General features: G+C 42.9%; 1 protein-coding gene across 1 annotated transcript in view; it reads left to right on the top strand.

Moving 5' to 3' along the window:
- Positions 1 to 11,331, top strand: part of KCNH3 (potassium voltage-gated channel subfamily H member 3) — a 153,845-nt gene extending 142,514 nt beyond the window's left edge. The window contains exons 14-16 of the mRNA XM_073614022.1: positions 765 to 841; positions 8,443 to 8,504; positions 8,918 to 11,331. Coding sequence (XP_073470123.1) covers positions 765 to 841; positions 8,443 to 8,504; positions 8,918 to 9,394 — 616 coding nt within the window. The 3' untranslated portion in view covers positions 9,395 to 11,331. The remainder of the gene's footprint in view (positions 1 to 764; positions 842 to 8,442; positions 8,505 to 8,917) is intronic.
- The last annotated feature ends 13,096 nt before the right edge of the window (positions 11,332 to 24,427 follow it).

The following is a 24,427-nucleotide window of genomic DNA, read 5'->3' as shown; positions in this document are numbered from 1 at the left end:
AGAGAGGCCTGACATAAAGAGGGTAATTTCTCTGCTCTCCTCCTGCCTGGACTCATAGAGCCGACCTGAGTAAAGGTAACCAATCTGATACAGATTGCCATGTTGTGATTTGTTATTGAAGCGCTTGTCTCTGCTCTTGGGTTTATTCTCAGGTTTTGAATCTCCTGAAAGTAGCCTGAATATAGTATTGAGCTATTTTGCTCTTAATCTCAGTTATTGCTCTCCAATTTTATTACTTGAATATATATTATTACTGTTTGTTACTCTTTTCTACAGAAATATTGCAGTAAAGACAATTTCTGTGTTTTATCATAACGTGTGTGTTTCTCATTGGTCCTTGAAATTGGGTTTGAGAGGCAGAGTATGCAACAAACATACTTAAATGGCTTCAGCGGGGGTAGCGCTACACATAGTTATGAGGGTAAAAAGACCTTGAGTTTTCTGATATACCTGACCAGACACCAACTCACCAAATAGTGCAAGATATTTCATATTATTATTGTTATTATTATTATATACAGGATTTATATAGCGCCAACAGTTTGCGCAGGGCTTTACAACATGAGGGCATACAGTAAAGTTACAATACAATTCAATACAGGAGGAATCCGAGGGCCCTGCTCATTACAGCTTACAATCTAGGAGGCTTATGTACTGAATTATAATATTTTCAAAACAATGCTAAAATGCACAGTATACAATTTTTAATGCGCAATCACCTTACATGTTTTTAAATATTTTCACATTGCTGTTTCTTCCTACAGGGTTGTTGATGGCATAGAAGAAACTGCCCAGCAAAAGTTTACATTTTCAAAATGTAGCACCCTTTCAAATGCTCCAGGTAAGTCCACCTTCAGTGCCGTCTTTTTGCATGGGCACGCTGGGCAGTTGCCCGGGGGCCCCACTTGCCTGGGGGGCCCCACCTGCCCAGCGACCCCAGCCAAGCATGTCTGTTTGTATAACCAAAACAATGGCCGCCGGCTGGCGCCGCGGCTGTCCAAGTTTCTGCCGCTGAATCACGACTCACTATTGACTGACTGTCAGTCTGTCAGGTGACATCGCGTGAGACGGCCGCCGCTGTTGTTTATGGGAGTTGTAGTCCGCGGCGGCTGCGTGCTCAAGCTAGCTGCTCTCGGGGGGTGTAGTCAGTCACTCTGAGGAGAGCAGCGCAGCCAGCCTACCGCGTGCTACAACTCCCATCGCCGCCACGCCGCGGTCGGATATTTTGCCTGCCTCTGCCACAGAAAACAGTAGGTAATTCAAGAAATAAAGGAGTTGTTTTACTAGGCAAATAGTGTGGCAGTGGCAAGAGTGGGTAAATTACAAAAAAAACCCTGATGCTTGACATTTCTGTTCTTCCGTCCAGTAATCCAGCCTCCAGGATCCTTGAATATTAGTGCGCTTTTCTCCTGCAAACACCTTCCTGGTCACAGCAGCCTCCTTCTCCATACCAATCCCCACTATTGGTTTATTACTTTGATAGGATGCTCCATACATTTTTGCAATCCGACTATACTGTTTTTATACAGTTTTAGATTGATCAAAACTACGTAATTATGAGGGCCTACGTAAACGAACCAATCAATCTGTATGCCCTATATAGATCTATAGTTGTTAGTAGGTCTAAAGTAGATTGTGCTCAGGTTTAATTAATAATAAAAAGATTAAATTATAATTTGTATGGTTATTCTGGTCCTGGGGCACTGTTTTTTTCTTTCTTTTTTTTTTTTTTTTTTTATATTTCACAGGTCCTAGGGTACTGTTTTTTTTTTTTTCATTACCTTTGCCAGCTCCTTTACCTTCTGCATGTCCCAGGGGGTACTTTTTTTTTACCTTCTACCTTCTATCGGTCTTGGGATACTGTGTTTTATTACCTTCCATAATTCCTGGGGTGTGTGATTGTGTAGACAGGGCCCCAGTGCACTGTATTGCCCAGGGGCCTATAATGCTCTTAAGATGGCACTGTCCACCTTCATGGAAAATTTCAGAAAAATCACTAAGTTCAGTAATGAATAAGCCATAAATGACCTGTGTCTGCCTTTTTGTTTTTGCTTCATGTCAAGAAAAATGTAACAATACCCATCAGGATTTGATCTGTACTGTACTGCAGATCACCACACTGATTCTAACACCTAACTAGAGGCTATGAAGGTATCTGGAGAAGTATGTTGTGTTTATCCAGCATGCCTCATGAGCCCCTGACCTTTTTATGCAAATACAAAGGCCTACTCCTCCACATCCAAAGTAACAATGCTTGAGCTCCTCAGTGGCTCATTCCTATATTGGGCATTGTATTGACACGACAATTGGATCTGTCAACACAGAATTTGCAGGGATGGTCCACTGTTATTACGTTAATCAGTCCTGAACTATACTATGCATGGAAAAAGCTGAAGCAAGCACATGTAGACAGAAAGTAGCCCAAAAAAGGTTGGTAATCTTTAGCAGACCTTTAGAAACGCACTACAAAACATTCTAGCATTTCTGGGAGCTCAATTCACTAAGCCCTAACTTGTGTTGTCCCAAAGCAACTTCAGCCCATGTACATTTCAGCACATCACAACATACATGTGCGTTGTGGTGCATCGTGTTGCAAAAAAAGGTTCCTGTTTAATGTTTGTGCCTTGGCAGCCTATTCTAAATGAACGTGTTGTGTTGAAGTGGAACTATGGCTTCCCATTAAAAAATATGTTCTGCGGCCCTTAATTATAAGTGCTGCGGACTAAAAAAACTAGTATAAGTGTAGATGCAAGATCCCACAATGCCTGTTGAGCGTCCAACAATCTAAAAAGCGATTGGTTGAGGGAATGCACATATACTGATTATGCTGCCCTGACCATAATATCTAGGTGGGTGTCATCACAAAGATCAACAATGCTATATAAATAGAGAACTGTGGAAGAAGTGACACCAACTTTGGGCTACCAAATCATTTGTTAAAAAAATTCATAAAAATGTAATGTAATTTATTCACACAAAATGTATAAAAAAAAACTTGAAAACAAGCACCAATTCTCTATCATTCCCCTTCCTAGCTATCCCCACTAATGTATCTGTATCAATGTGGTGGGCTTTTACCAAATAGGAGCGGCCTGTTACTATCACCACTGTATAGCACAGTGCCTCTATGTGGATTGCATAAATGTGCACATCTTAAATTAGTGTGCACATACATGTTGATTCCCCCTTGGCTTCATATCTCTGAAGCGTTTTTTTCGACTATACAATGCCTTGAAAAAGTATTCATACCCAGGGGCGTACCTAGAGCATTTGGCACCCGGGGCGGATCCTATATCTGGCACCCCCCCCCCCCCCCCCCCACACTGAGCATGCCTGTATGCCCTTAGCTCCTCTCACACCTGTACACACTCAGCTACTTTGTCACACCGCTATGCACTCAGTCCCCCTCACACCTCTGTGCACTCAGTCCCCCTCACACCTCTGTGCACTCGGTCCCCATCACACCTCTGTGCACTCGGTCCCCCTCACACCTCTGTGCACTCGGTCCCCCTCACACCTCTGTGCACTCGGTCCCCCTCACACCTCTGTGCACTCAGTTCCCCTCACACCTCTGTGCACTCAGTCCCCCCTCACACCTCTACGCACTCAGTCCCCCCTCACACCTCTACGCACTCAGTCCCCCCTCACACCTCTACGCACTCAGTCCCCCTCACACCTTTACGCACTCAGCCCCCCTCACACCTGTACGCACTCAGCCCCCCTCACGCCTCTACGCACTCAGCCTCCCTCACATCTGTTCGCACTCAGCCCCCCTCACATCTGTTCGCACTCAGCCCCCCTCACACCTGTACGCACTCAGCCCCCCTCACACCTGTACGCATTCAGCCCCCCTCACGCCTCTACGCACTCAGCCCCCCTCACGCCTCTACGCACTCAGCCCCCCTCACGCCTCTACGCACTCAGTCCCCCCCTCACACCTCTACGCACTCAGCCCCCCTCACACCTCTACGCACTCAGCCCCCCCTCACACCTCTATGCTCTCAGCCCCCAAACACACCTGTAGACAGTTAGCTGCCCCCCACACCACACACACACACACACACACACCTGTACACACTCAGCTGCCCCCACACACACACCTTTACACACTCAGCTGCCCCCCGCACAGACACACACACCTGCCCCCACCACACCTGTACACACTCAACTGTACACCCCACCACACACACACACACACACACACCTGTACACACTCAGCTGCCCCCCCACACACACACCTGTACACACTCAGCTGCCGCCCCCCCACACACACACCTGTACACACTCAGCTGCCCCCACACACACACGCCTGTACACATTCAGCTGACCCCCCCCCCCACACACACACCTGTACACACTCAGCTGCCCCCCACACACACACACCTGTACACACTCAGCTGCCGCCCCCCCCACACACACACACCTGTACACACTCAGCTGCCCCCACACACACACGCCTGTACACATTCAGCTGACCCCCCCCCACACACACACACACCTGTACACACTCAGCTGCCCCCCACACACACACATGTGTACACACTCAGCTGCCACCTCCCTAAAATCTAGTGGAACCAATTGCCTTCAGAAGTCACCTATTTAGTAAATAGAGTCCACCTGTGTGTAATTTAATCTCAGTATAAATACAGCTGTTTTGTGAAGCCCTTAGAGTTCTGGTTGAGAACCTTAGTGAACAAACAGCATAATGAAGGCCAAGGAACACACCAGACAGGTCAGGGATAAAGTTGTGGAGAGGTTTAAAGCAGGGTTAGGTTATAAAAAAATATCCCAAGCTTTGAACATCTTATGGAGCACTATTGAACATCTCATGGAGCACTATTCAATCCATCATTCGAAAATGAAAAGAGTATGGCACAACTGCAAACCTACCAAGACATGGCTGTACATCTAACCTGACAGGCCTGGCAAGGAGAGCATTCATCAGAGAAGCAGCCAAGAGGCCCATGGTAACTCTGGAGGAGCTGCAGAAATCCACAGTCCAGGTGTGGGAATCTGTCCACAGGACAACTATTAGTCGTGCACTCCATAAATATGGCCTTTATGGAAGAGTGGCAAGAAGCCATTGTTGAAAGAAAGCCATAAGAAGTTCCATTTACAGTTTACAAGAAGCTGTGAGAGGGACACAGCATGTGGAAGAAGGTGCTCTGGTCAGATGAGACCAAAACTGAACTTTTTGACCTAAAAGGAAAACGCTATGTGTGGCGGAAAACTAACACTGCACATCACCCCGAACACACCATCCCCACCATGAAATATGGTGGTGGCAGCATCATGTTGTGGGGATGCTTTTCTTCGGAAGCTGGTCAGAGTTGATGGGAAGATGGATGGAGCCAAATACATGGCAATCTTAGAAGAAAACCTGTTAAAGTCTGCAAAAGACTTGAGACTGGGGTGGAGGTTCAGCTTCCAGCAGGACAACAACCCTAAACATACAGCCAGAGCTACAATGGAATGGTTTCGATCAAAGCATATTCATGTGTTAGAATGGCTCAGTCAAAGTCCAGACCTAAATCCAATAGGGAATCTTCGGCAAGACTTGAAAATTGCTGTTCAGACCCTCTCCATCCAATCGGACAAAGCTTGAGCTATTTTGCAAAGAAGAATGGGCAAAAATGTTACTCTCTAGATGTGCAAAGCTGGTAGAGACATCCTCAAAAAGACTTGCAGCTGTAAATGCAACGAAAGGTGGTTCTACAAAGTATTGACTTGGGGGGGGGGGGGGGGGGGGGGTGGCTGAATACAAATGCACACCACACTTTGCACATATTTATTTGTAAAAAAATTTGAAAACCATTTTATCATTTTATTTCCACTTTACAATTATGTGCCACTTTGAGTTGGTGTATAACATAAAATCCCAATAAAATACATTTATGTTTTTGGTTGTAACATGACAAAATGTGGAAAATGTCAAGGGGTATGAATACTTTTTAAAGGCACTGTATATACATTGATTCCATAGTGTTTATATTTTCTGCCTTTTCCAACCACCTATCAGCCATAACCCTGGTACTTTTTTTTAGCCGGCGGCTGGCTTTCTCATGAAAGTGATCTGAGCAGCTCATTAGCCACTGGATCGCTTTCAGAAGCGTAGTTTCTTGAGCCAAAGAAACGATCCGACAGCCGGCTGGTCACAGAGGTGAGAAGAGACCAGATCATCTCTGATCGCCTCTATGGCCTTGGAGGACCAGAGCGATGTCATGACCAATCTAGGGTAGAAGTAAACATTTTTTTTTTAAAGCAAAAGATCAAAAAAAAATTTTATTTTTTTTTTCAAACTTTTGCTTTTAGGCTTGGTTCACACCTATGCATTTTTTAGTGTGTTTTTAGTTTTGCTGAAACACACTACAGTCCATTTAACATGGTTTCCTGTTTCAATATTTGTATTAAAGTTTTTCACAAAGAGTAGAAAAATAACATCATAGATATGTGAATAATATATAAAGTACACAATCAAAAGTGCTCATATACCGACAAAGAAAAAGATTTAGATGATCATTCCAAGGAAGGGAAACAGAAGGCATATAATCTTAAGGCCCACTTTAGTTGAAGAGGTTTCCCTTAATATTGCCATTCCCAGGCATCTCAAAGGCACTTGATTGCGAGCTTATGAGGTTGTGCACAAACTTTATAGATACAATGATGATATCTAACAAATAGACTACAAGTGTACCTTCAACTCGTTATAGCATAGTAGTCGCATAATAGCTAATGTGGATCAATGGAGCACTGTGGGGGGGGGGGACCCCTGTCTTCCGATACTAGGATTACATGTTCAAAATCTTTCAAGCACATAGTTTTTGTGCTTGAAAGCAAAGAAAAGAATCAAAGAAAAGTAGGAGAAGGGAGGGGGGAAGGGGAAGACCCCAGGCTCTGGTCCATGCCACCCAGAGGTCTGTCAGCCTGGAACAGTCCAGGGATCACCAGTCAAGTATCTGATCCATGGCCCCCAAACTTTTTCAAAAACATTTATTTAAGCCAGGAAAGCTTGTGCTTGGGCTGTTTAAATGGTATGACGGCTGACCTCCAGTTTCTAGCTATGGTAGTTCTGACGGATACAAATATAAAAGTGAGTCTCCTCTGGTGTTTTGAGGCTTCGACTTTGTAACTCAACAGGGCATGTTTGGGAGATTTGGTTAGATTAATTTGAGTGAGGGAATAAATTAAGTTGTAAACTCTGATCCAGAATCTCCTCACTTTGGAACATTGCCACCATATATGGTATGCTGTTCCTTCCTGGTCACAGTCAAACACTTTGGAGAAGCTCCTGGAAGAAGAGAACCTTGTAGTTTGCCTCTATGGTGGAAGTTTTGATGAGTGATTTTGATGCTGCCTGAGCTGTCGAATGCCACCCCTCAAGTTCAAGGCTCTCTTGAAAGTCTTGCTCCCACTTGACCATGTAATTCTGTTTGGCTGAGGTATGCATCAAAATAGAATACAGTTTAGAAATATGGCCCCAAACCTTATCAAATTTTGGACAGATATTCCATTGATGACATGGTCGTGAGATCACTATTACAGGATAAGGCGTGTAGATAGAACATGGTTTCCTATGAGTCACGTTCACATCTGTGCATTTTATGGAAAGGGCCAGGGACTTTTTTCTGGTTTTTGGTTCCATAGACTTCAATGGATCAAGAATGTTTATTAAAAATGCAAAATGCACCTGGAATATGCACACTGCAACCTACATAATCAGTGTGCACCAGGCCTTAAAGGTAAAGGAGAGATTTGGGGTCTTTTTTGACCCCAGATATCTCCTTATTTCTATTACAAGGGATGTTTACATTACTAATAGGAATAAAAGTGATCAAAAGAAAAATTAAAGGGACAGTGTAAAAAGAAAAAAATTGAACATGCCCCATCCCTTCATGCTCACGTGCAGAAGCGCACTCTTATGTAAACTGTTCGCACCACACATGTAAGGTATCGCCGTGAATGTTAGGGCAAGATAAATAATTATAGTGCTAGACCTCCTCTGTAACTCTAAACAGGTAACCTGTAAAAATGTTTAAATCGTCGCCTGTGCATTTTTAAAGTGTGGCATGTTGGGTATCTATTTATTCAGCGTAACATCATCTTTCATATTTTACCAAAAAAATAGGGGTATATATTGAGTTTGTTTTTTATTCATTAAAATGTATTTTGTCCACAAAAAAAACACTGCGCAAATACCGTGTGACATAAAAAAATTGCAATGATTGCCATTTTATTCCCTAGGGTCTCTGCAAAAAAAAAAATATATATATATAATGTTTGGTGATTAGAATTTTTCTAGCATAAAAAAACTGATTCAAACTTGTAAACAAAAGTCTCAGAAATGGCCTGGTCTTTAAGTGGTTAAACAAGTCAGTGGTAAGATGAATTGTTCTTAATAAAAAGCGTTCAGAAGAAGTTATATAATTTATTTATACTTCTTAGATCATTTGTTCCTGTCATCGGAACCGAGAGCTACAGAAAGTATGGACCGATTGAGTCAAGCGGTGAGTGGTTCTTGGTCAAGTGTAACGTAAGAATAAAATTGCTTTGTTCTCAGCAAAACACAAACTAAAGGAAATGAGCAGTATTCCTTTTTGCCGCAGTAAGCAATAATAATAATAGTCTTTGGGAGTTTACAAATATCACAAAAGATGAAAGGCGTGACCCTAGAATGAGCGTTAGATAATTCTCATAGAAGACCTATGTAATGACTAATGGAATCCTTGTGAAACAAAATCCAAGGTAAAGGTTTTAATGAGTTGAGTCCTTACTAGTCCTTACTACAGCAGAGGTCCTGATGATCATACACCTGGTAATCGGGCATTTAAGAAAAAAAAAAGTAACACAAGCAAGCTAGTAAGTCAGTAATATCATACCAAAATAGGTCCTACCTATGTCAGTTTTCTTTTTCTTGCAGGTATCTGACCTGTCGTGCCAAGTGCAAGAACTGAGAGAAGGCCTTCAGTCTCTCCGTCATGCAGTTCAGCTATCTCTAATGCCATGCAATACCTCACCCTGCTGCCATGGAGGAGACTTCCATACACACTGTGGGGGCAGTTTACACTCTCCTGGTGATGCACCAACAACCTGTCCTTCACTTTTTCATCCTCCACGGGTAGAAAAGGCTTCTCAGGTCTGCTACATTCATAATGCTTCCCCAACCTGCTCCGAGGGACATCTATCTTGGCTTTGGACACCCCCTACACCTCTGTGGCTGCACTGCACAGGGTTTGAGCAGAGGGATTTTAGCCAACCAGGCACTTCTACCCTCACTGCAGAAGAACCCCATAATGCAACAGACCCTCATTCTGTAGAAATGCACTTTATGCCTCCAAACAGAGGAGGCAACACAGATCCTGAATACTGGTCCAGGGAAGAAGGAACAGGAATGTAAAGATGAACTGGAATCTTACTAGAATGAACATTTTTTAAAAGTTGTTATTGAGAAAAAGAGTGGTTGTATTCGGTGCTGAGACAAAGTTATCCAGTGCCCAGGGTGAAGGTGCCAAACGGCGCCCCTCCTGCTGCCCTTGTCATTACCCTGGGTGCAGCAGCACTGTTCACAGTTAAAACAGTCAATTAATGTACCAATTTCACAAATTAAAATACTAAAAATATATTTTCCCAGGTTTTTCAAGTCAGAGATTCTTTTATTCCTTCCTCAAAAAAGGCATGAATCACAGTGCAGGTAATGACGACACGTGGAGGGGCTCCCAAGTTTTCGCTAGCCAGCATTAAGATCATCAGGGAGTCCATCTTAGTAGTACTAGTGTTTTGCAGCTAATAAGCTATTAGTCTGTGACTACGAAGGATAAGCAAATGTGACGATTAGCGAAGTATGAGTAACTGGCAAAATCAAAGTATGAACTATCACTTTCAAAACAAGATTGGCACCCATAGTAATACTGCCTGCTGTTATCACCTCCATTGTATAAAATATTTTCTCCCTTTACTGGCTTTAACCTGGCAATATCAAGTCAGTAAGCTTGAAATAGAACTTTGGCCAAAGTGTAAAAATGACATATATACATACATATCAACATCCCAAGTCACTGACATCCTTGCCCAAGGTCTGCATTTCATCCACCCACTTTCTGGGTGGGCATACCCAAATTATGTCCACTTTACAAGTTGTTTCACCCAAACCACACCTCCAAATAGGCAGGGACCTCCCATCATGCCTATTCTACAAGTTGGTCCTACACAGACCTCTTTCAGAAACCATTTAAAGGGCCAGCATGAGGCAGTAGCAAGTGGTTAAAGGGTGGTTAAAGCTTTGTGAATTAAGCCTAATGTGTAAATGTTTGAGGAAAAAAATATGTGGTCAATAACTATAAAGAGAAAAGCCACCACTTTGCTTCTGCTACCTATAGACTCAGTCCTACTTTGTCTCTTGGTCAGTTCAGCCCTGCAATGCTGGCCATATATATTAGTTTTAATAAATGCAGATCTACCTATCCGTACACTTTTGTGAAGGGCCATCTTTGCCCACATGGGATGCAAAGTTCTGTGCATCTGTGTGCAGGCAGTCCCATTCATTTCTATTGGGACAACAGCTGCATGGACACAACCACTGGTCCCAATTTGACAGTGTATATTTGGGGACACAGACCTGCACCTGCATAACTGTCAAATTTGGACCAGTGGCTATGTCTGTGCAGCTACTGCCTCCCAATAGAAATTAACGGAACTGCCTGTACGCAAATGCATTGAAATGTGTATTCCATACGTCAAGTTATTTGACATAATCTCTTGAGGATACAATGTTTATTATTGAAATAAGTGTTAAATTGAATAAAGATATACAGTAGTTATTTACATGTTTAAAATGAACTGAAATTATGATTCTAGCCATGTTATGTGCGTGACTAGCATTAAGGGGTACTAAAACAAGATGGTAAAGCAACCAGAACACTAGCATATGGAAGGCGTTTGGTGACATCTTTTCACAACATTTATTAAAGCCAAATTTCTGAAGGCTACACCCTTGTGTATTTTTTTTTTTTTTTACACGTTTTTGGATGTCCACTGGCCCACCATGCGATATGCAGGGTGCTCTACCTGTCCTGATCTTCTCCATACAGGTGGATGGTCCTTAGTGATGAAGGAAAGCGGCACCAATATCATCATGTCAGTCTGCATTAATACAGCATGAATTGCATCATAGTGATGCTCCCTCAAGGACTGGGGTCATCACACTCTGTCTATGTAAAAAAAAAAAAAAAAAATTGCTGTCCGAATTTGAAAAACATTTGCACAGCCTCAACAAAATATGCCACATGCTAGATGGCGATTAGAATCATAGGAGATAATTGTATTAAACAAAATAAGTCAAGTTAATTGCGGCTGTGCAAATGTTTGTCATTTTGTATACCACATCTTTTAAACACAGACCTCATACATAGTGTATCCTTAGTCTCCCACTGGGCATCAGTCAACTTCAAAGAGTAGGACATCTTGTGGTAAAAAAAAAGTACTGCTGGGGACAGCTCCAGACTAAAGGTGGATATTTTCAGCCTGAGTTGCTTTTTTATTTTGTTCACTGCCTGGAGGCCCATTTGATTTTCATAAAAAATGTACCACATTTGGGCTATTAGTTGGCCAGACACATTGCAATCTGATTGTACAATTTTAACCAAAAATATGTAGTGCAAAAGCCTGCTATATTGGATTTGAATTGGATGAATTGTTTAGGTGGGTCCTCACAGTACCTATTTTTAGGAAATCTAAAAGGAATTGACCAACCAGATTGTAAACTATATGGGCCAGCTTTACATAAAGAAACATTCAACAAGAACATTTGCTGGGGTGCTTTTTGGGGGCTTTTCCTTTGACTTTTGCTGTCACTTTTTAAATAGCTCTTTTTTTTTTTTTTTTTCCTGTTTTCATCAGTCTATCAATTAAGGGGTGTGGTTAATTGCTCACAGATGACTATTTAACTGGTTGTAGGGCTCAGTCTGAGCGTGCTCAGTTTGAAGCAGTGGAGCTTGGTGTAAGTGGAGCTGGATTAAGTGGGAGTTAAACACAAGAGTTAGAGTATACAAGTCTTGGTGTTTGGTTGCTGTCTGTTGCTGTCTGTTGCTGTTTGCTGGGGTGCTTTTTGGGGGCTTTTCCTTTGACTTTTGCTGTCACTTTTTAAATAGCTTTTTTTTTTTTTTTTTTTCCTGTTTTCATCAGTCTATCAATTAAGGGGTGTGGTTAATTGCTCACAGGTGACTATTTAACTGGTTGTAGGGCTCAGTCTGAGCGTGCTCAGTTTGAAGCAGTGGAGCTTGGTGTAAGTGGAGCTGGATTAAGTGGGAGTTAAACACAAGAGTTAGAGTATACAAGTCTTGGTGTTTGGTTGCTGTCTGTTGCTGTCTGTTGCTGTTTGCTGGGGTGCTTTTTGGGGGCTTTTCCTTTGACTTTTGCTGTCACTTTTTAAATAGCTTTTTTTTTTTTTTTTTTTCCTGTTTTCATCAGTCTATCAATTAAGGGGTGTGGTTAATTGCTCACAGGTGACTATTTAACTGGTTGTAGGGCTCAGTCTGAGCGTGCTCAGTTTGAAGCAGTGGAGCTTGGTGTAAGTGGAGCTGGATTAAGTGGGAGTTAAACACAAGAGTTAGAGTATACAAGTCTTGGTGTTTGGTTGCTGTCTGTTGCTGTCTGTTGCTGTTTGCTGGGGTGCTTTTTGGGGGCTTTTCCTTTGACTTTTGCTGTCACTTTTTAAATAGCTCTTTTTTTTTTTTCCTGTTTTCATCAGTCTATCAATTAAGGGGTGTGGTTAATTGCTCACAGGTGACTATTTAACTGGTTGTAGGGCTCAGTCTGAGCGTGCTCAGTTTGAAGCAGTGGAGCTTGGTGTAAGTGGAGCTGGATTAAGTGGGAGTTAAACACAAGAGTTAGAGTATACAAGTCTTGGTGTTTGGTTGCTGTCTGTTGCTGTCTGTTGCTGTCTGTTGCTGTCTGCTGTCTGTTGCTGTTTGCTGGGGTGCTTTTTGGGGGCTTTTCCTTTGACTTTTGCTGTCACTTTTTAAATAGCTTTTTTTTTTTTTTTTTTTCCTGTTTTCATCAGTCTATCAATTAAGGGGTGTGGTTAATTGCTCACAGGTGACTATTTAACTGGTTGTAGGGCTCAGTCTGAGCGTGCTCAGTTTGAAGCAGTGGAGCTTGGTGTAAGTGGAGCTGGATTAAGTGGGAGTTAAACACAAGAGTTAGAGTATACAAGTCTTGGTGTTTGGTTGCTGTCTGTTGCTGTCTGCTGTCTGTTGCTGTTTGCTGGGGTGCTTTTTGGGGGCTTTTCATTTGACTTTTGCTGTCACTTTTTAAATAGCTCTTTTTTTTTTTTTCCTGTTTTCATCAGTCTATCAATTAAGGGGTGTGGTTAATTGCTCACAGGTGACTATTTAACTGGTTGTAGGGCTCAGTCTGAGCGTGCTCAGTTTGAAGCAGTGGAGCTTGGTGTAAGTGGAGCTGGATTAAGTGGGAGTTAAACACAAGAGTTAGAGTATACAAGTCTTGGTGTTTGGTTGCTGTCTGTTGCTGTCTGTTGCTGTCTGCTGTCTGTTGCTGTTTGCTGGGGTGCTTTTTGGGGGCTTTTCCTTTGACTTTTGCTGTCACTTTTTAAATAGCTCTTTTTTTTTTTTTCCTGTTTTCATCAGTCTATCAATTAAGGGGTGTGGTTAATTGCTCACAGGTGACTATTTAACTGGTTGTAGGGCTCAGTCTGAGCGTGCTCAGTTTGAAGCAGTGGAGCTTGGTGTAAGTGGAGCTGGATTAAGTGGGAGTTAAACACAAGAGTTAGAGTATACAAGTCTTGGTGTTTGGTTGCTGTCTGTTGCTGTCTGCTGTCTGTTGCTGTTTGCTGGGGTGCTTTTTGGGGGCTTTTCATTTGACTTTTGCTGTCACTTTTTAAATAGCTCTTTTTTTTTTTCCTGTTTTCATCAGTCTATCAATTAAGGGGTGTGGTTAATTGCTCACAGGTGACTATTTAACTGGTTGTAGGGCTCAGTCTGAGCGTGCTCAGTTTGAAGCAGTGGAGCTTGGTGCAAGTGGAGCTGGATTAAGTGGGAGTTAAACACAAGAGTTTAAAACAGGAGGTTATAACAGGGGTCATAGTACCTGTGTAGTGTGAGTATCTGAGTGTTGTCTGAGTAGTGTGTGTGGATCGTTAGTACTGTGTATTGTGTACCTGTGTATTGTCGTGTACCTGTGTATTGTCTTGTTGTGTACCTGTGTATTGTCTTGAGTATTAGTGCCAGGAAGCTAGCTGTTAGGTAATTTGGACAGGGTAAAATCCCCAATCCTCACTAAATTTAATAGGTACGATGCCCGGCGGGTGTGGAGAGGCGGCTCTTTGTACATCTTGCCGCATGTATGCGTTCCTTGATCATCCGATCGAGGGCGAATACTGCTGTGCAAAATGTAAGCACATTGTTTCCCTGGAAGCCCAGGTTCTGAATCTGGGGAAGCAACTGTCAGCACTGAGAAGTTCCTCCATACTAAAGGTGAGCCAGGAACGTACATGGCAGGTGCCGGCAGGGGCCAGCACAGAGGCGGGTGGAGACAAAGAGGTGCAGGCACTAGCAAAGAGTAGATGGGTGACAGTCAGGAGGGGTAGAGGGGGAAGTGCCAGAGAGGCCGTTCCAGGACTGGAGCATCCCAATAAGTACGCTCCATTGAGTGACATTGGTGAAACCAGTCAGGGACCAGCACTGCTGGAGATGAGGGACTCTCCTAGCTGCCAGGGGAAGAACTCCTCCAGTGAGAGTGGGGGGCAGCAAAGGGAAAGGAAAGACAGATTCTGGTGGTAGGGGACTCAATTCTTAGAAGGACAGAGAGGGCAATCTGTAACCAAGACCTGAAGCGCCGAACAGTATGTTGTCTACCGGGCGCTCGGGTTCGGCACATCACGGATCTTGTGGACAGATTACTGGGAGGGGCTGGGGAAGACCCGGCTGTCATGGTGCACGTTGGCACCAATGACAAAGTCAGAGGCAGATGGAGTGTCCTAAAGAACGATTTTAGGGACTTAGGAGCTAAATTGAGGAAAAGGACCTCCAAGGTAGTTTTCTCAGGAATACTAACGGTACATCGAGCCACACCAGAAAGGCAGAGGGAGATTAGGGAAGTAAACAAGTGGCTGAAGAGCTGGTGTAGTAAGGAGTGGTTTGGGTTCCTGGAGGACTGGGCCGACTTCTCAGTCGGTAACCGGTACTATAGAAGGGACGGACTGCACCTAAATGAGGAGGGTGCAGATCTGCTGGGAATGAAGATGGCCAAAAAGTTAGAGGGGTTTTTAAACTAGGCGATGGGGGGGAGGGTCCAGAGACAGTGATAGCCAGCGCGGAAGATATTCCAGAGGGTAGTATTGGGGGCATTAGTGGTAGGTTAACCAAAGCACAAAAACACAAGGTGAGTATAGTAGCAAGTCCTAGTTGCAATCTTGAAACACCCAATACGAGGACAATATGCGACCAGTCTAAACTATGTGGCATGTTCACCAATGCCAGGAGCATGGCGGACAAGATGGGTGAACTAGAGATACTGTTGTACAAGGAGGATTTGGATTTTGTGGGAATTTCAGAGACCTGGTTCAACAGCTCTCATGATTGGCTGGCAAACATTCAAGGGTATACCCTATACCGCAAGGATAGAGAAGGTAAAAAAGGGGGAGGGGTATGCCTATATATCAAGAATAATGTACAAGTGAGTGTGAGAGATGACATCACTGAGGGGGCTAGGGAGGAGGTGGAATCTTTATGGGTAGAGCTCCAAAGGGATGAAGCTAAGGGGAAAATAATACTGGGAGTATGCTATAGGCCCCCAAACCTGAGGGAGGAAGTGGAGATGGATCTCCTATCACAAATTGGATTAGCAGCAAGGATGGGAAGTGTTATCATAATGGGGGATTTTAATTATCCAGACATAGACTGGGCGGAGGGAACCGCGCATTCATTTAAGGCTCGCCAGTTCCTTAGTGTCTTGCAGGACAATTTTATGGGTCAGATGGTAGACGCACCAACTAGAAATAAAACATTACTAGATCTACTGATTACCAACAATACAGACCTGATAACAGATGTGGTAATACGGGGCAATTTAGGTAACAGCGATCACAGGTCAATTAGTTTCAGTATAAATCACACAAATAGGAAACATGAAGGGAACACAAAGACACTGAATTTCAAAAGAGCCAACTTCCCTAAACTACAAACCTTGCTAAAAGGCATAAATTGGGATAAAATATTAGGAACAAAGAATACGGAGGAGAGATGGGTTTGCTTTAAGAGCATATTAAATAAGGGCATTAGCCAATGTATCCCATTGGGTAATAAATTTAAAAGAGCGAACAAACATCCTGGATGGCTTAACTCCAATGTAAAAATGCATATAAAAGCAAAGGAGAAGGCCTTCAAAAAATACAAGGTTGAGGGATCATCCTCAGCATTCAGAATTTATAAAGAATGCAATAAGAAATGTAAGGGTGCAATTAGGATGGCTAAGATAGAACATGAAAGACACATAGCGGAGGAGAGCAAAAGAAATCCCAAGAAATTCTTTAAGTATGTAAACAGTAAAAAAGGGAGGACAGACCATATTGGCCCCATAAAGAATGAGGAAGGACATCTGGTTACAAAGGATGGGGAGATGGCAAAGGTATTGAATTTATTCTTCTCCTCAGTCTTCACAAGTGAATCGGGGGGCTTCAGTAACCAAAACTGCAGTGTTTATCCTCATGACACATCACAGGAAGCACCTACATGGTTAACAGAGGACGGAATTAAAATTAGACTTGAGAAACTTAACATTAATAAATCACCGGGACCAGATGGCTTGCATCCGAGGGTACTTAGGGAACTCAGTCAGGTGATTGCCAGACCGTTGTTCCTAATATTTACAGACAGTCTATTGACTGGAATGGTACCAGCTGATTGGAGAAAAGCCAATGTAGCACCAATATTTAAAAAGGGCCCAAAAAACATCCCTGGGAATTACAGACCAGTTAGCCTAACATCAATAGTATGTAAACTCTTGGAGGGGATGATAAGGGACTATATACAAGATTTTAGTAATAAGAATGATATCATTAGCAGTAATCAGCATGGATTCATGAAGAATCGTTCTTGCCAAACCAATCTATTAACCTTCTATGAGGAGGTGAGTTGCCATCTAGATAAAGGAAGGCCCGTAGACGTGGTGTATCTGGATTTTGCAAAAGCATTTGACACAGTTCCCCATAAACGTTTACTGTACAAAATAAGGTGCGTTGGCATGGACCATAGGGTGAGTACATGGATTGAAAACTGGCTACAAGGGCGTGTTCAGAGGGTGGTGATAAATGGGGAGTACTCAGAATGGTCAGGGGTGGGTAGTGGGGTTCCCCAGGGTTCTGTGCTGGGACCAATCCTATTTAATTTGTTCATAAATGACCTGGAGGATGGGATAAAGAGTTCAATCTCTGTATTTGCAGACGATACTAAGCTAAGCAGGGCAATAACTTCTCTGCAGGATGTGGAAATCTTGCAAAAAGACCTGAACAAATTAATGGGGTGGGCGACTACATGGCAAAAGAGGTTCAATGTAGAAAAATGTAAAATAATGCATTTGGGTGGCAAAAATATGAATGCAATCTATACACTGGGGGGAGAACCTCTGGGGGAATCTAGGATGGAAAAGGACCTGGGGGTCCTAGTGGATGATAGGCTCAGCAATGGCATGCAATGCCAAGCTGCTGCTAATAAAGCAAACAGAATATTGGCATGCATTAAAAGGGGGATCAACTGCAGAGATAAAACGATAATTCTCCCGCTCTACAAGACTCTGGTCCGGCCGCACCTGGAGTATGCTGTCCAGTTCTGGGCACCAGTCCTCAGGAGGGACGTACTGGAAATGGAGCGAGTACAAAGAAGGGCAACAAAGCTAATAAAGGGTCTGGAGGATCTTAGTTATGAGGAAAGGTTGCAAGCACTGAACTTATTCTCTCTGGAGAAGAGACGCTTGAGAGGGGATATGATTTCAATTTACAAATACTGTACTGGTGACCCCACAATAGGGATAAAACTTTTTCGCAGAAGAGAGTTTAATAAGACTCGTGGCCACTCATTACAATTAGAAGAAAAGAGGTTTAACCTTAAACTACGTAGAGGGTTCTTTACTGTAAGAGGATGTGGAATTCCCTTCCACAGGCGGTGGTCTCAGCGGGGAGCATTGATAGCTTCAAGAAACTATTAGATAATCACCTGAATGACCGCAATATACAGGGATATGTAATGTAATACTGACACATAATCACACACATAGGTTGGACTTGATGGACTTGTGTCTTTTTTCAACCTCACCTACTATGTAACTATGTAACATTTCTTGAAAATGACAAAATCTGGTGCAACTGTGCATGGTAACCAATCAGCTTCTAACTTTAGCTTGTTCAATTAAGCTTTCCCCCTCAAAAAAAATCTGCAAGCTGATTGGTTTCTATGCAGAGCTGCACCAGACCCCATGGAGTCTGTCTGTACAGTGACAGTCCAAAGTCATACAGGTAGTTAAATGGCTTTTGACTAAAGTTGGCCTGTAACAATACTTAATAAGAAAAGTGTTTTCTGTGGCTCACTTTGCTACTAGGGACCCAGCCCAGCTTACACCACCTAACCAGTGTGTGGGCGGGGCCAGGCGTTTGGTTCCGACAAGGTGGTAACAGAGTCTGTGTAACACGGCTGAACTGGCAGAGCAGCACTTACAGAAAGTTTTGCAGAGGATTTCCGGAAACAACTTACGATGCCCATGTAAAACTTATGAACTCTTGGGCTGCTATTGAGACCAAATAATCCTCCCAATAAACAGCAGCTAACACCTTCCAGCACTCTCCCATGTGCATGAATGACATAAAAAACATAACAAATGGTGTATAACAAATGCCATACTCAAATAAATAGACAATATGAAGTAAATCTTTACACCCCCCCCCCCTTTCATGACCAGGCCATTTTTTGTTATACAGCACCACTGTGTTATTTTAACTGACAATTGACACTGTGCACAAATGAAAATGTATGTCCTTTTTTTCTCTACAAATAGAGATTTCTTTTGGTGGTATTTGATCACCTCTGTGGTTTTTATTTTTTTGCGCTAAACAAATACAGACTGACAATTTTGAGAAAAAAGAACAATATTTTTTAATTTGTGCCATAAAACATATTCAATAAAAATATGTAAAAAATCTAATTTCTTCATTAATTTAGGCCAATATGTATTCTGCTACATATTTTTGGCAAAAAAATCACAATAAGTGTATATTGATTGGTTTGTGCAAAAGTTATAGCATCTACAAGCTATGGTATATTTTACTGGTCTTTTTATTTATTTATTTATTTATTTTTTTATTAGTAGTGGCGACATTCAGCAACCTATAGTGGGACTGTGATATTGCAGCGGACAGTTGGGACACTAACTGACACTTTTGACACTTTTTGGGGACCAGTGACACCAATACAGTGATCAGTGCTAAAAAAAAAATATGCACTGTCACTGTACTAATGACACTGGCTGGGAAGGGGTTAAATATCAGGGGCGATCAAAGGGTTAAATGTGTTCCTAGCCTGTGCTTTACTAAACTGTGCCAGGAGCTTGTACTAGGGGAAGGTAGAGATCCGTGTTCCTGCTTATCAGGAACATAGGATCAATGTCTTCCCCACTGACAAAATGGCAATCTGCCTTGTTTTCTGCCTGTGTAACGAATATTTGGAAGGTGCCAGCCGACATTGAGTCCGCGTTACCCGCTGATCGGCTCCCGCTGTGAATAATCACAGCGGGAGTGGGCCGCCGGCACCGCTCCTGCACGCCCCCAACCCGGAAGTGCTGGATCACTTACTAGGTATGTGATCCAGCACAGAACAGCTGCCTTGCCGCCATATATATACAATATACAGTCAGCAAGCAGTTAAGGAGTAAAGAGGTTCACCAATATGTGAAAGCTGCATCTAAAAGTTGTCAAACAATTTCAAAATAATGTCAATGTAAAATTGCCAAGACTTTAAATATAACATCAAAATATTCCAAGAATCTCGAAAAGGTTTTGTGCAAGAGACAAGGCCAAAACACAATATTGGATGCATGTGATCTTCAGGCCTTCGGACAGCACTGCATTAAAAAACAGGCATGATTTTGTAATGGACATCACTGCATGGGCTCAGGAAAACTTCCAAAAATCACTGTTTGTAAGCATGATCTGCTATGCCATCCAAAAATGCAAGTTAAAGCTCTATCATGGAAAGAAGCAGCCATCGCTGAATATGATCCAGAGACACTGTTGTCTTCTCTGGGCCAAAGCTCATTTAAAATAGCCTGCTGCAAAGTGGCAAACTGTTCTGTGATCAGACGAATCAAAAATTGACATTCTTTTTTGCAACTATGGGTGACGTGTCCTCCAAACTGAAAAGGAGAGGGACCTTCTGGGCGTGTTATCAGCTTTCAGTTCAAAAGCCTGCATCTTTGATAGTATGGGGGTGCATTATCATGTAGTAAATAAATAGCTTGCACATCTGGAAAGACTCCATTAGTGCTGAAAGATATAGCCAAGCTTTAGAGCAGCAAATGCTCCCATCCAAAAGATCTATTTTTGAGGGAAAGACAAAATAAATTGGATAATAGAACACTTGGACTTTTTAGGCACTTGGACATGTAAAGATAAATAAAACTATTACAATTTTATTTGGTATCTATTTAAAATGTCTTCCATAAATAATCTAAAAAGTCCAAATGTTCTATTATCAATGTATTTTGTGTTTGTAATCACTGTCCAATGTCCTATTTATTGCAGTTATTGCATATCCACCGTACCAATCTTCTGGTCTGGATGCTTAACCATCCTGCCTGCAGTCCAGACCTTTCACCAATTGAAAATATTGTGGCGCATCTTCAAACAAAAATATTACTGTTGAGCAGTTAGAATCCTATATTAGGCCAGAAATGGACAGCATTCTTATCCCAAAACTCCAGCAACTGGTCTCAGTTCCCTTACAGAATGCTGTTAAAAGAAGAGTAGATGACAGACTGTGGTAAACATTGGCATGTCCAAACTTATTTGAGACACATTGCTGCCATCAATATTACCTTATTTTTTTCTTAAAATGGTACATTTTCTCAAGCCTAAGTATTTGATTCATTTTCTATTTTCTATTGTGAATAAAATATGGGTTTATGAGATTTGCAAATCATTGCATTCTGTTTTTATGTGGATTTTACACAGGATCCCATCTTTTTTGGAATTGGGGTTGTAAAAGAAAGAAAGCCTAAAACAGAAAACAAATGCAGCCATCACAGCCATCTGGTTCACACCTATGCATTTTTAGTGAATTTTGCAGATTTGCACTACAGAAGGTGTTCCATAGGAAACCACGTTAAACGGACTGTAGTGCAAATCTGCAAAATGCACTAAAAATGCATAGGTGGGAATCAGGCCTAAGAATTAGCAAGCTGCAATAAAATTAATGTTTGCTTTTGGGTTTAATACTGCTTTATATGTTTTAGGCTTTAGGTCACAAACCAAGAATAAAAGGTAATCCTGCTCAAGAGTAATTTGTGGTCAACACGTAATCTATACCTAATTTGCTACAAATTATCTAGACATGGAAGTATATGGTCTCTATATATACCTGTACCAGTATAACTTAACTAAGGGTTAAATAGGAACACATTTTATTTATCACAGATCACCCTTTTGATTTACAGATGAATGAAAGTACATACATTGTAACAATAAAGTTGTTACATTGTATTTTTGAATGAAGCCTTTGAACTGTGTTGCAAACACTATCTAGAGAAGGGGTCTCCAAACTGTGGCCCGGGGGCCAGATGTGGCCCTTTGCCTGCCTTTATCCGGCCCTTGAGGCACTATTCACTCTACTGATATGAGACACTATTCTGCCCTCCGACACCAGAAATGGGGCATAATTCTTGCCACTGACAAACAATGGGGCGCCATTTCTCCCACTGACACCAACAATGGGGCACTATTATTCCCCCTAATACCAAAGATGGAGCACTGTTTACTCCCACTGATGCCAGAAAAAAATTCTATTACTGCTGGCCACAGTCTGGCCCCCCTAAAGTCTGAGGGACAGTAAACTGGCCCTTTGTTTAGGAAGTTTAGAGACCCCTGATCTAGTGGATCAGTTTTTTACAGCAGCAGCTGCAGTGTTATAGAACAAGTCCTAGCTGTCATTCTGCAAGAGGAAACACTAAATTTTCATTTTCAATCCGCATTTTCTAGAAACTTGATGCAAAAAAATTATGTCTTAGAAAACGGAAAATTGAATACTTACCTTTCCGTAATTTTCCTTTCCTGGTGCCTACCCATGGCAGCATACCAATGGTTGGTTGCTCCGCCCCCGACCAACCCACAGGACCACTTTAACTCTATAAATAAAAGAGTTGTTCCTCCCCACCGTCATTCTTGTAACTAGATCTCAGAAAACTAAGGATTATTGAAGGGAGGGTGTATGCTGCCATGGGTAGGCACCAGGAAAGGAAAATTACGGAAAGGTAAGTATTCAATTTTCCGTTTTCCTGGTGCCTCCATGGCAGCATACCAATGGTAAATAACTCGCTTACAGGGAGGGTACTGCAATAAGAAATTTAATGAAAAACTACAGCCTTGACATCTGTAAGGTTCTTTCCCCAAATTCCCGGGAAGTAAGAACCGCTGGGTCTACACTATAGTGAGACATGAAAGTGTTGAATGACGACCAACTAGCTGCTCGGCAAATTGTCTCAGGGGAGACCCGCGCCAATGCTGCCCAAGAAGAGGCCATTCCCCGAGTGGAATGCGCGCTGACCGCATCTGGAACTGCCAGACCACTAGCCCGATAGGCCCTTTGGATTAATTTTACGATCCAGCTTGCCAAGGTCGTCTTGGGTGCTGCCATTCCCTTTCTGGCGCCTTTTGGGATGACGAACAGTCTTTGATCTTTGCGAAACTGTTGTGTTGAGTTTAAATAGTGTCTCAGGGATCTGGCTACATCTAGCTCATGTAATCTTGAAGACTCTGGATCTTCTCCAAATGCTGGGAGAACCCATTCCTGATTAAGATGATAGAGAGAAGGTACCTTAGGAATGAATTGATGGATGGGTTGCAAAACCACCCTGTCCGGGAAGAAGGTGATGTAAGGTTCCCGTGATCCTAGAGCTTGGATTTCCGATACTCTGCGAGCTGAGGTGATGGCAATCAAGAATACTGCTTTTAAGGAAATGTCCTCTAGGGTGCAATCTTCTGTGGGAGCAAAGGGAGGATTTGATAGGACATCCAGCACAATCGTCAAGTCCCATTTGGGGTATAATGCTTTCCTGAGAGGTCGCAATCTCAGGACTGCCTTCAAAAAGCGTTCGACCAGAGGGTTCAAAGCCCATCGTGTATCTGTCAGGGCTGAGAGAGCCGAGACCTGGACCTTAAGAGTGTTTAGACCTAAACCTAGATCCAAGCCATTCTGTAGGAAGAGAAGCACATTCTGGACCCCAGGGTCCAGGGGATCGAAATGATTAAGCTCTGCCAGTTCTGTAAATTTTCTCCATATTCTGTAATAGGTGGAATTAGTGGAAGACTTCCTTGCCTGTAGAAGTGTTTGAATAACATTATGTGAGCACCCTAAATCATCCAGCCTTTTCCGCTCAATTTCCAGACCCTCAAGTCTAGGATTTCCGGATGCGGGTGAGAGAAGTCGTTTTGAGACAGAAGGTCGTTCAGGTGTGGAAGAGGTCTGCATACAGCCAAGTTCACTAGGAGTGTGAACCACGGTCTCTTGGGCCAGTATGGGATTACTGCCAAGACTGACTTTCTCCGTCGTCAGGCGCTGAAGAAACCTCAATATCAGAGGAGTCGGAGGAAATGCGTATCCTTTCTGAAAATTCCAAGGCTGGGCTAGAGCGTCTACTCCTGCTGACCCTGGGGACGGGAACCTTGAGAAGAACAGAGGCGTCTTCGCGTTGAGTGGAGAGGCAAATAGGTCGATTTGGGGGGTGCCCCATTGTTGACATATCCAGTCGAAAACCTTGGGATTCAGGGACCACTCGTTGTTGACAAATGATCTTGACAGATGGTCGGCTAACTGGTTCTCGGACCCTGGGATGTATGAGGCCCGCAGGTTGATTAAGTTCCTCTCGGCCCAGGTCAGAATGGGCGTCACTTCACTGAGTAGAGACCTGCTGTGTGTTCCCCCCGGTTCTGGACATAGGCCACTGCCGCTTTGTTGTCCATCTGTAGGAGTATGGATTTTCCTCTGAGGTAGGTGGCTAAATGTAAGATTGCCATCCATGCTGCCCTTAGTTCCAGTATGTTCGATACTACCACTTCCGAATTGAACTGCCATCTCCCTTGGACTAGTTGACCTTGGAAGTGCGCACCCCAGCCCAACTGACTTGCGTCTGATGTAAGAATGGTCCATGAGATGGGCCC

The sequence above is a fragment of the Aquarana catesbeiana genome, linkage group LG02, assembly GCF_042186555.1.
Source record: "Aquarana catesbeiana isolate 2022-GZ linkage group LG02, ASM4218655v1, whole genome shotgun sequence".
Classification (NCBI taxonomy): domain Eukaryota; kingdom Metazoa; phylum Chordata; class Amphibia; order Anura; family Ranidae; genus Aquarana; species Aquarana catesbeiana.
Note: the sequence above shows the minus strand (reverse complement) of the source record. Positions and strands in the feature narration are given on the sequence as shown.